Here is a 12,107-nt window from a genome sequence, read left to right on the forward strand (position 1 = left end):
TGCAGCTTCTAGTTCTCCCCAAAGACCTGTTCCAGCAAACAGGAATCAAGGCAAAAGAAATGAGTGCTCATTTCTGCAGTACAGATAGTCTGGGAAGTGGAGTTTTCTTTTCCCTTTGTTCGTTGTGAGGGGCAAATCGGACAAATGGCTACAAACCAGAGAGCATTCCCAGACACCAGGGGGAGAGTCAAGCCAGAAATGTTAGACTGGCAACAGGACACTACCTCCTCCCGTAGCTTCGGATTTACTTTGGTTTAGCTTTGAGTTGGACTAGTAACTACTTCAGAGGCGAGCTGGGGTGTTACTGTCCAGAGGAATCAGGAAAAAGCCAGCCTGTACCCGGGATGCCGGCCAGCACTGCAGATACATTCTGCTAGACAGACATACCAGTTGCAGTCAGATTAGAGCAGTGGCAGTTTGGATCTACATTTTTTTTAAAGGAGGGGGGGGAGAAATCACAGTTCCTCCAATGCCATTGAAAACTGAAAATCAAACCTCCCGTTTGCTCCTAGTTTCCCTTTTGCTTCCCCCTGCCCTGGCACCATCCTCCCTCAGAATCGGTTTCCTTACTGGGGCTGCAAAGACACTGAACATTCAGTTTTCTGCCTTGTCCCCTAGTTCTGCACTTTAAATACTTCCCTACAATCCCAGCTTTCCCGTACAGCTGTTCTATTTTTATAGGCTTTTTTCTTTCAAAAGCTTTTGTGGCATTTGGTGCCAAAGCTCCGTGGTGACTGTTAGAAGCTATAATAATCCGGCCTGTGTCACTCACCTGCCTGCTATTTAAGTCCCACTTACCCCAGGCCTAATCATCTGTGCTCAGAGTTAAGAGCAATTTCTTTACATTTGAAAAGTGCCCTGACGCATAATTAAACTATATTATACAAAGAGGGTCTGTGCTACCCACAAATAACCCCTGTTCACTTTAACTAAGAAGCGCATTGGAAATACAGAGGGCCAGATCCTGAGCAACTGGTGTAAGTCAGGGAGGCTGCACTGACATCACCAGAACTGACTTCAGTGGCGCTATCCCTGTTTGCACGAGCTGGGGATCTGGCCCTGCTCTCCACATTTCGCAGTTCAGTGACTGTTTAGTCAGCAGCTGAGAGTTCTAATAGACCAGGTATGTCTGAGCCTTTGAGGGTTAGCACAGTCTCCCTTCATCAGACCTGCTGGTGGTTCAATCAAACCCAAACCCTTCCTCCCTGCTCCCACCCGTCGAAGACGGAATGGTGCAGCTCCCCTCCCTTGAGGTATGTACATAGGAAACCTGGGATGGACAGCCCTACAAGAGCTCTGTCCTGCATCACTGCATTGCTGTCCGGGCTGGTCTGAGGAATTGGGGATGTTAAGTACCAGAAAGCACTAACTAGACATCGCTGTAACGGGGGAGGGGGCTGCCACCCAATGCCCCTCAGGGCCTGGACACCCCTACTATCTCCTGCCCCTGTTTTCCCCTTCACCAGACTCCACCGTCTCTGTCAGCCACAGCCCTGCTTAGCATCTGGGGGGTTTATTACATTAACAAAGTTCTCAGACAAACAGAAAAGCAATCTTCCACCCAGGCTTACCGTGGGCATGGCCCCTTCTCCCTGAGGAACTGGCCCTTTCTCCAGGACCATGGCAAGAGACTCCCTTTCCCTGCAGCTCCACTCTGCCAGTCCCTCACTGTAGGAGCCCCCTTCTGCAGCTTCCTGCTGCCTTTTACCCTGGGATCACCGTGATTCAACCCAGGTGGGGCCTGTCCGGTGATCAGGGCTGGCTTAGGCCCTGGCTCTCCAGTTCTGTTACACTCACCTAACAAAATCCAGGCCTCCCTGACTTGGAAGGCAGAGTAATAAAGTCATAATTGACTTGGGTTGTTCAAGTCAGAAGCAGATTCTCCCAGAGAGGATTTGTGTGGGTGAGAGTGCTATATATGGTGGAATGAGTCACAAGTGTCCAGGTGCATGGGTGAAGAGGACTGAGCCTTACTTACAGGTTGGGGTGGTGATCTGGCCAGGGTGGTCTAACTGGCATCCTCTATCCCAAAGAATAGGGCAGGGGTTCTCAAACTTCATTGCACCGGACCCTCTTCTGACAACAAAAATTACTACACGGCCCCAAGAGGGGGGGACTGAAGCCAGAGCCGACCCGAGCCCACCCAAGCCCTGCTGCTCCGGGCAGGGGGGCCAAAGCCCGAGCCCCACCACCCTGGGCAGGGGGCATGTAACCTGAGGACGGGGCTTGGGCTTTGGCTTTTGCCCTGGGCCCCAGCCAGTGCTGGTGACCCCATTGAAATGGGGTTGCGACCCACTTTGGGGTCCCAGCCCACAGTTTGAGAGCTGCTACAGTAGGGGATGATATGTCCCCCAGTTAAACTTCCTGTGCAGATCCACACAATATAGCTCCTGGTGACTGCAGAAAATGCCTAACTGGGAACCTCTCCAAGATTACAGAGAAGTAATCTTACTCCAGTCATTTGCCTTCTGCCTGCGAAGTCTCATGGAGCAGGCAGAGCAGCTGTAAATCTGACTGAGGAATGGCCTGCATTTGTGAACCAGTTAATATCCAAGAGCTTCTCCTTTGGAGAACGAGAGGTTCAGGGACACGCCAGGTGAATCCCAGGGAACTCCAGGAGATTTGCCACAATTGTCATTTAAATACGTTCTGCTGACAGGATCAGTCTAAGACCTCGGGTCTCTGACCAGACTCGATAACATGCAATAATCCCAGGAAAGAAGGTTGCTCAGTAAATATGTAAACTGGCAGCATGGCGTGTATAGTACTGTTGATAATACACAAAAGAAGTGGGGTTTGGCTCAGCCTTAAAAGCTCAGACCAGATAAACCATTATTAATCCTAATTGCCTGTAAAATAAGCCAAAGAACAGGGCTGCAGCATCCCCGTACAAGAGCCCAGTTCAGCAGCAATCCCATCCGGTGGCCACGCTCTGAAACAGACGCCATGCACCGGCAGTTTGGGAAGGGTTTCTAGGAGAGCGCTTGCCCAGAATGTGCCACCTCAGGCCTGAACTCTTTGTCGAGTTTCATGTTAAGTGATAAAAACGTCCTGACCAGCCCTGACTAGAACTTGCTCAGTCACAGTCAATTGACAGCTTTCAATTTTGGCCTCCGCACGCTGGTTTCCAGCTTACAATCACTGGGCACTATCTCTGTTTGCTCAGCGCTGGCTGGGGATTGGGCTGGCCAGGGGGGCCTTTAAACACAAATGCCACTCTCGTTTGTAAAGTAAATGTAAACCAAATGTGATTGGAATGGAATTTAGTTTGACAGGCAGCTTTCTCCCTCCCACATGCCCCGACGGATGGCACAGCGCTGGGGAGCCCAATGGAATTCCCGAGCGTGGCACGAGCTAGACTGGCATTCAGGCTCACTGCTGCTGGGTGCCACAAATACAGCAGGGACGTACCAGTCCTGACCCCAGGTGAGGCCCTGCCAGGGAGATAAGCACTGACTCGGGCTGGTTCTTATTCTTCCTAGAGCAGCTTACTGATCCCTAGCTCTGCTACAGAGAGGTTATGTAACACTGGTTTGTACAATGGATAACAGCCTAGTACTGCTAATGGACTCACCCCTTAGCTCAGCTGGTGCTTTGGAGCTGATGGCCCAGAGTGCAGACTCTGTTGATTCCCTGTGGTGAGAGTTGTTACAGTTGCACAAGAACTGGAAAAGGAGACAGTGACAGGTGCTGTCTCCTCTCCAGAGCAGGGTCCGTGTTGCACCTGTCCAATTAACATGTGTTTCTCTTCAAGCTTTCGAGCGAGGCCATTGCTACGAACCCTACATTCAGAATGGGAATTTTACCACCTCCGATCCTACCTACAACCTGGGAACGACGGTGGAGTTCACCTGTGACCCTGGCCATTCCCTGGAGCAGGGACCCGCCATAATCGAGTGTATCAATGTTAGGGACCCCTACTGGAATGACACCGAGCCCCTGTGCAGAGGTCAGTTACCCTCCGCCAGCTGGGGTCACTACGCCTTGTCCCGGTACTGCACGCAGGAGAACATGCACAAATAAAAACTCTCCAGTGTTAGTGACCACGTTGCCAGAGAACGTGACTGCACGTGAGTGAGGATAACGTAGCTAAGTTAAGGCATATGTCTGTGAGCCCTTGCAAAGCATTCAGAGACAGGACAGCAAATGTAGAGAGGGCCTTAGCCCCCAAGGGGCCTGTTGACTGCACTGGAAGAGTGGGGGGCTTGGCCTTTCTCAAAGTCGGCTGCCAGAGCTCCCACTGTGCCAGGCAGAGTAGGGAGAGCTCCCCACCGCACTGCAGGCAGTGTTCCCTCTGCCCCCAGGACGGGTCCTGTACAACACTGAGTGGATGTTTTCAGAGAACTATCCATAACGACTCCAGGATCTCTTTCTTGACTGGGGTCTAAATTAGCTGTGGCCACTCAAAAAAGAGATCTTGGAGTCATGGTGGATAGTTCTCTGAACACATCCACTCAGTGTGCCGCGGCAGTCAAAAAAGCAAACAGAATGTTGGGAATCATTAAGAAAGGGAGAGATAATAAGACAGAAAATATCATATTGCCTCTGTATAAATCCATGGTACGCCCACATCTTGAATACTGCGTGCAGATGTGGTTGCCCCATCTCAAAAAAGATATGTTGGAATTGGAAAAGGTTCAGAAAAGGGCAACAAAAATTATTAGGGGTATGGAACAGCTGCCTTATGAGGAGAGATTAATAAGACTGGGATTTGTCAGCTTGGAAAAGAAATGACTAAAGGGGGATATGACAGAGATCTATAAAATCATGGTTGGTATGGAGAAAGTAAATAAGGAAGTGTTATTTATTCCTTCTCATAACACAAGAACTAGGGGCCACCAAATGAAATTAATAGGTAGCAGGTTTGAAAACAAACAAAAGGAAGTATTTTTTCACACAACGCACAGTCAACCTGTGGAACTCCTTGCCAGAGGATGTTGTGAAGGCCACGACTATAACAGGGTTCAAAAAAGAACTAGATAAATTCATGGAGGATAGGTCCATCAACGACTATTAGCCAGGATGGGCAGGGATGGTGTCCCTAGCCTCTGTTTGCCAGAAGCTGGGAATGGGCGACAGGGGATGGATCACTTGATGATTCCCTGTTCTGTTCATTCCCTCTGGGGCACCTGGCATTGGCCACTGTCAGAAGACAGGATACTGGGCTAGATGGACCTTTGCTCTGACCCCGTATGGCCACTCTTATGTTCTTATGAGTCACCTCTCTCTGTCTCTCTTTATTTCAGCAATGTGTGGAGGGGAGCTCTCTGCCATGGCAGGAGTCATCCTGTCCCCTAACTGGCCAGAGCCCTATGCTGAGGGAGAGGACTGCATCTGGAGGGTACACGTTGGGGAGGAAAAGCGGCTTTTCTTGGACGTCCAGCTGTGAGTACTTCACAGGGCCTGACATGGGCTGGGCTGATCCTTTTCCTCCAACAGCTGGTTTACCAGGTGTGATTGCTCTGCTGACACCAGAAACTGTTACAAGGCCTGGGTGTGTTGGTGGGACGTGCTGCCCTTTGCTGTGCTTAGACCTCAGCAGGTGGGCTACGCACAAAGTGACCACAGATAGCACTGTGCAAAGACAGGCCACCGTTACTAGCTGCCTCCATCACAGAGGGAAGCAAGTCTGGGCCCAAAAGTTCTAATCCTGCTTCTGTCTCTGAAACGGCGGGTCATCTTCAGAAGTCACCGAACCTCCGTGCCTCGGTTGTCCCACCCATTGGAGGGTCTGGGATATTAATGGGAGCAAAATGAACTATGCCATAATTTTAGATGCAGATCGGACAGGGACAATGATCTCCCCGGCCCAGCCAGGAAGAGGTGCTAAAAGGACGAGAAACTGCAAAACAATCTGAAGATGAAAAATATTACACAAGTGTCATTTGATTTATAACCCTAGATCACATTGCGTGGAAATCTGCTGGACTCATGGATGAAGGTTCTTAGCACAGATTCTGCCTCCTTTTGCAGAATCTGCAGTTTTAAACAGTGAAGCTTGTGGCCCATTTTGACAAGGGTCCCCATGCCAATATGGTGCCACTCGATCTGCAGCATGGCACCGCGTGCCTGCTCTAGATCATGTGGGTGGGCGAGAAAGCCCTTTAAGGGAGGTGTGTGCTCCCTGATCCTGGCAAAGGGCTACCCCAGCACGCATAGGGAGAAGGCAGATGAAACTCCTGCTGCTGTGGGGTTCTCTCCACCACCCAGCCTCGCCCTCTCTGAAACTTTCTCTTTTAGTCCCAGCCCCAGCTGGGCTCTAGCTGGGACCCTACTGGCCGGCTCTGGCCTAGGCTCCTTCTTGGCTGGGTTCTTTTAAGCTCTTTTCACTAGCACAGCATGAAATAATTTGTGACACACTCTGGGCTCGCTGCTCGGGTAATGAGGAGGGCTGCTCCAGAAGGGAAACATGCTCTTCTCTTCATTTCACTAGCTAATTGTTCTTGAGATGGCTGTTGTGCTTGCAAGTCCTAATGCTGGAGGGAGCAATACCAGGGCTGCAGAAGATCAGCCTCAGCAAGGAATCATTTTGGCAACAATCAGCGCCATAGTTAGTTGAAAATCAGGGACTGGATCGTATTCCAGCCCAGCTCTGCAGTGCCATTATTATGCTATATTAACTTGCTCCCTCACTTAACCCTGCAGAAAAGCATTTCCCGACTCCCCCGTGGCTCACTGGCATTCAGACAGTGTCCGAAAGAACCATGCAACAGTCTCAGCTTGAGGGCCTGGTAGAGCCAACCGAAAGAGCTGTTTTCGGGGAGCATCCTGAGCTCCAGAGCTCTGGGCGTTTTGCTGCTAATGAGCCAGTCTAGAAGAGTGCTCAGAAAAGGGCTCCGGAGCAGGTAGAATGCTGTTTTGTGAAGACCTCGCCGTCACCTCTGCAGTTCATGCAATCTTGGATATCAAGGGAACTTGCTGTCCACGGATGGAATAGCTTCCGTCTAAAATAGCCTTTCGGGGGCCTGGCCTTTTGTTCTGTACAACTCAGCCCCTATCAGAAGGAGTGAAAGTATCCCAAACTCACGTCTATGGCCATGTTTTAGGAGCTGACACCAGTTCTCCAGGCAAGCTGGGCTACGGGCAGAGCCCACTGTCACTGCAGTAATTCGCTGGGTCTATGCATCAGACTCCAAAGCAAGGTCTCACACTCTCCACCTGGGCCTCAGACTTTTCTATGTAGCAAGGCTGGCTGGGGAACCATGTACAGGAAACAGCAGATACTTGGCTGCAGGCTGTAGTGCATCAGGGTTTTCTCAGTCGTTGCTGGCACACAGTGTATTACAGTTCAAAGAGGGTTTGGGCCTGTTTAGCCCTGAGAGTAGAGGCAGGTTGGCTGGGAAGCTGAGGAATGAGGATGAATTTTCTTGCAGTTCTTTCTCCCTTTGAAACTATTAAATGCTGGTGGAATTTAAGACGTCGTCATTCCCCAAATTACCAGCGGTAAAAGTCTGCTTTCCGAAATGTGGTCACAGCCCCAGGGAAGGCTGGTGGGCCAATTCTGTGACATCCTTTCAGGCATGGCCTGGATCGTTACTGGCCCAGAATGCCCATAGGTGAGACAGTTCGAAAATATATGCAGGTGTTTGAGTGTATCTGTTGCGAATCAAAATTCAGAGCAAATAAACACAAGACGCCAATCCCAAGCAGTGCCCTCTACAAATCTGGTTCTGCAAAAAACGTTCCGAGAACGGCCATAAACACGTCACCAGCCGCTGTTCCCTGGTCGTTTTCATGCACCCTTTAATTCCTACTTCAGTGTTTTTGGCACAGAACTGAGAACCTGGAAACAACTGCAGTAAAAATGGACTGTTAGGGCAGATGTTGTATTTACAAGGGCTTAGATAGCTTCTGAGTGAGTGACCTTTCCATAGGCATGAGGTGCAGAGGGGCTGCAAAAGGCAGCGTGTAAACACAGCATCCTCCTCTCACCTGGTACTTTTAACTCAGTCAAGTGTCCAGCAGATGGAGACAGGCAATAAATAATGACTTACCTACACTCTGGTAATCATGCAAGTGAGTGCCAATCACAATTTCCCTGGAGTATTGATAGGAATTGTACAGCATATGGGGCCCATGGGCTATCCAGTGTGATCTCCTGCCTCCAGCAGCCTGATGCTTTGCAGGAGGGCAAACACTCCTGTGATGCTCCTGTCTGGATAACACCTCACATAAGGCAAAGCCACTTCTTCACTGTGGTGACCTGCTAGTGCCCTAAGAGGTGCTGAGAGCTCCCCTTGCATTCTGCAAACATTTCACCATGGCCATAACGTTTGGCAGCAGGTGGGAACGTACTGGATGGTTCCTGGGAGCAGAGGGAGACTGACACAGGTTGGAAAGCAGGCGGGCTGAGTGTCCCTTTGACAAGCCTTGCCCTTGACAAACATGACTCATTTCAGGTCACAAATTGCACTTGACGTCCTCCCTCCTCTGTCATTCAGTTGCTCAATGGTCTACTCTAGCCTGTGAGAAAGTGGGACTGGGCTGGATATCTTTGTATGTGCCTGTTCCGCAAGTCGTTCCTTGGCTCCGTGCAGTAGGTCACTTATCTCAGAGACAACCAAGCCTTTGATGGGAACTTAACAGAGGAAAAAGAGAGCAAAAGAGTGAAGTGGGAATATGTAATAAAACTTCTCATGCGTACACGCATGCACGTACACACACAGGTGTGTTTATTGTGTGGAGAATGGCCCGGTTCAGTCTGTCTTTCTGCAAACCTGCTTCCGGATTTAGAAGCCTGCATGGCCATTCACTGATATAATGATCCCTTCCATCCTGTTTGCAAACAGCTTTTACTTCTCTTTCAGGCGGACCCAGGAAGTGTTCCCCAAAACAGGGGAAAGGTTTTATTAAAGACAGATGAGCTGGGGACTGAAGCCAGTCTCTGCCATGAATGAATCCCATGTTAACATGCTTGTCCAGGGCAGTCCAGAGCTACACACTAACTTGCATTATTTCCTGCATTCTTCTCCCCAATGTGCTCTGAGGCCCCCCACCAGCTCTGACCCTCAGACAGGTAGTTTGATGGTAGCCCTAGTTAGTAGGGCTGCCGTCACGGGCACTCCCACCTGTGGCTGTAGTTAAACCCCAGGACATTCTCTTTGCATGGGAACTTGATGAGGTCCAGGCAATAGAAACAGCATAATTCCATGGCAGCTAATATTTTCTTAAGGTGCTTATTGTCTCGGACACTTCCGAGAACTCTGTGTAACTTTGTGAGGCAGAGCACAGCCTACAGCCTACACACGGCATCCTGTCTACACAGCTCCCCACCCCATGGCTGCCCCAGCTGGCAAGGGCACAGTGCCAGAGCCCGTGAGGCAGCGGTGATGCTGCATGCCTCGTGGGGATGTTCCGCACAGCTCCCGCTCTGTAAGGAATTGTGTTTGAGGCTTTAAAAGCCACCAAGTCTGAGCCCCTGAGCTGTGGCGTGACTCCCACTCGATCACTCAACTGACAGAGCCGACGAGACAGTGTTGTGTGGCATGCACACTTCAGCAGAGCGTGACATGTTTCAATAAGCAAACAAGTGCGTGTGCCAATAACTACATCAATTTCCAGGCTCAGTACAGAGCTCTGGACTAGAAACTGGGCTCCCAGCATTTCTAGATGAGAGCTCTGCTATTAAGCTAAGTGCCAGGACAGACTCACACTCGTCACACTGCCTACAAATCCCTTGGCCTGGTTCACAGCTAAGTCAGAGCAAGTAGAGTCAGAATCAATGGAGGCGTCCAACGTGCATGAACCTCAGTGTGCGGGTGGGTTTGCTTTTCAGTTTGCTTGCCCTATGCACCATTGTTACAGGGATTGTTTCTGGGGCTGAACACACACTAGAGAGGCACGCATTGGTGTGAATGTCTTTGTCAGGAAATCGTCACAGTGGGACCCTCTCGGGTTTAAGGAGTGGAAGCCCGGAGCAAATCTGGATTGTGCGTGAAGGAGACGGTTGGGAAGACAGGGTTTCAGGGGGAGGCATCAGAGGGATTTTTCCTGCCTTTCCTGCCTGGCTTAATGTCGTTGCTGGGTTTGCTTGCCCTGTTAAGGGCTGCTCAGGCAGGAGGCCATTTGTAATGGGACCACAGCTTTGCTAAAACTAGCCACTGATCAGCCCTACACCCTAACAGCTGCGCCACTAGGTGGCGCTCTTTGTACACACAAAGAGCAGGAGGACGTGTGGCACCTTAGAGACTAACCCATTTATCTGAGCATGAGCTTTCCTGAGCTTTTGTACACACAGTGACACACACGCACATGCTCTGGACGGGGTCCTACCTTGTGAGGCCATGCAGAGCTGGGCGGGCAGGCAGCCTCAGAGCCAGGGACAGCAGCTAGTGTCACCCAGTGTGGCCCAGTTAATGGGGCCTGGCTGCTAGTCGTGGAATAGTTTTAGTGCTGGTCACTCACTAGTGGGCATGTCATAGAATCATACAATCCTAGACGATCAGGGTTGGGAGGGACCTCAGGAGGTCATCTAGTCCCACCCCCTGCTCGAGGCAGGACCAGCCCCAACTAAATCATCCCAGCCAGGGCTTTGTCAAGCCAGGCCTAAAATTAGAGTCATCTGTAATCACTGACTCTAATTAATAGACAGTGGAATGCAGAGGAAAATCTAAGGGATTCTGCCCGCTTGACAAAGAGGCCTAGTTGCTATTTGGATGCAGGGACCCACGGGTGGGGCTGGGGCTGCACTGATGACCAGGCTACCAGTCTGGTTCCGAGGGAGCTGTGTCCCCAGCATTGCCTCGCCCAGAGTTACACAGCACCCACCCCGGGCTCTCAGGCGGGTAATAGAGGAATTCTCTCCTCATGGCTGCTCGCCAGTTTGTGCTGACAGTCTGAGCGCAGCCACTTTTTGCTGCCTCGGGACTTAGGGCGCCTAACTGGCCAGTCTCAGTTAATGAGACAGGCAAGTTTTTGTGACACGCTAAATCCGTGGGATTGTTTGAACTTGTACGTGGGCTGCGCTTGGCAGGTGCAGGCCACATAGAAACATTGCCCCAGATAAGACGGATGAGGCTATTGAAAGGGAGTCTACAGGAAAACAGAAATTATTATTATTGTGTGCGTGGGTGTGTGTGCATATACACATACGTGTGTATTCACACTGGACTTCACATGTTCAAAGCACCGTGCAGATGTCATGTACCTGATCCAAAGTCTGTTGAAGTCAATGGAAAGACTCCCATTGCCTTCGATGGGTTTGGGGACAGGCCCTCACTAATTAACTTTCTCCTAATAGCTCCCAGCCCCTTTCCTGATTGGCCCCTGGATTCCATGTGTCTGGCTGCCTGAGAACCCCAGCACCCTGCCCCTGGGAGGTGCTGCACTGTGGGTGCTCAGCAGCTCTCTGAGTGGCAGGCCTGTTTCAGCATGGCAGGAGGGCTGCACGCCGCTTTGCCAAGGGGCTGCTGTCTCATGTGGGTCCCTGGGCCCTTTCACTAACACGACTGATAAGAGCACAGCGTGAGCTGCACCTGGCACTGAGCTCCCCTGGTCTCTCTCCGTCAGTGCGCGTGTGGGGACCAGTCCGGAATTTCCCCTCACAAGTTATTTTTCCCACAGCCGCCATGTGCTGCCGACAGAGCGCACGGTGGGCACCTGGCACCTTCTCAGGCTGCCAGAATAACCTTGCCACAGACAGGGCTGTGACTCGGAGCTTCACAGCTGCTGGCAGGGCGATGGAGGACCACAAGCCATAGTGACCTCTGAGGCAAAAGGCACATCCCATCTCCTCGCTGTCGCTTGCCCACAGTGGTAGCTATGGTGCTAAAAGGAAGAAAAATTAATAGTGAGAGAAACCTCCACCTGCTTGGAGAAGTGAGAGGGAGAGGACGGACCCCAAGGAGACATTGTCTTTGGAGGATCTGTTGAAATGATGCAACTGGGAAAGGTACCAGAGGATGGAAGGACACTCTCCTCCTGTGTCCCTCCTAGGCTCAGCTGTGGGAACCAGCTCCAATTCCCTTGTCCTGGCTTTTCTTTCTTTTGTGGGATCAACACAGCTGCATGAAATGCATCCACTCTCCTGCCTGATTCCACCAGACCCGGACTGGATTCCGTGGCCACCGGAGACACAGAGACGTGAAGTAGGATTGGGCCCCCGCGGC

General features: G+C 51.0%; 1 protein-coding gene across 2 annotated transcripts in view; it reads left to right on the forward strand.

The window, feature by feature from the left end:
- The window catches only part of SEZ6L (seizure related 6 homolog like), a 147,592-nt gene that overhangs the window by 113,570 nt on the left and 21,915 nt on the right, over positions 1-12,107 (forward strand). For both annotated transcript variants that reach the window (XM_084649065.1, XM_084649066.1), the window contains exons 8-9: positions 3,755-3,949; positions 5,247-5,385. In XM_084649065.1, the coding sequence (XP_084505191.1) occupies positions 3,755-3,949; positions 5,247-5,385 (334 nt within the window). The remainder of the gene's footprint in view (positions 1-3,754; positions 3,950-5,246; positions 5,386-12,107) is intronic.

Source organism: Lepidochelys olivacea (assembly GCF_965140295.1).
Source record: "Lepidochelys olivacea isolate rLepOli2 genome assembly, chromosome: 15".
Lineage (NCBI taxonomy): Eukaryota > Metazoa > Chordata > Testudines > Cheloniidae > Lepidochelys > Lepidochelys olivacea.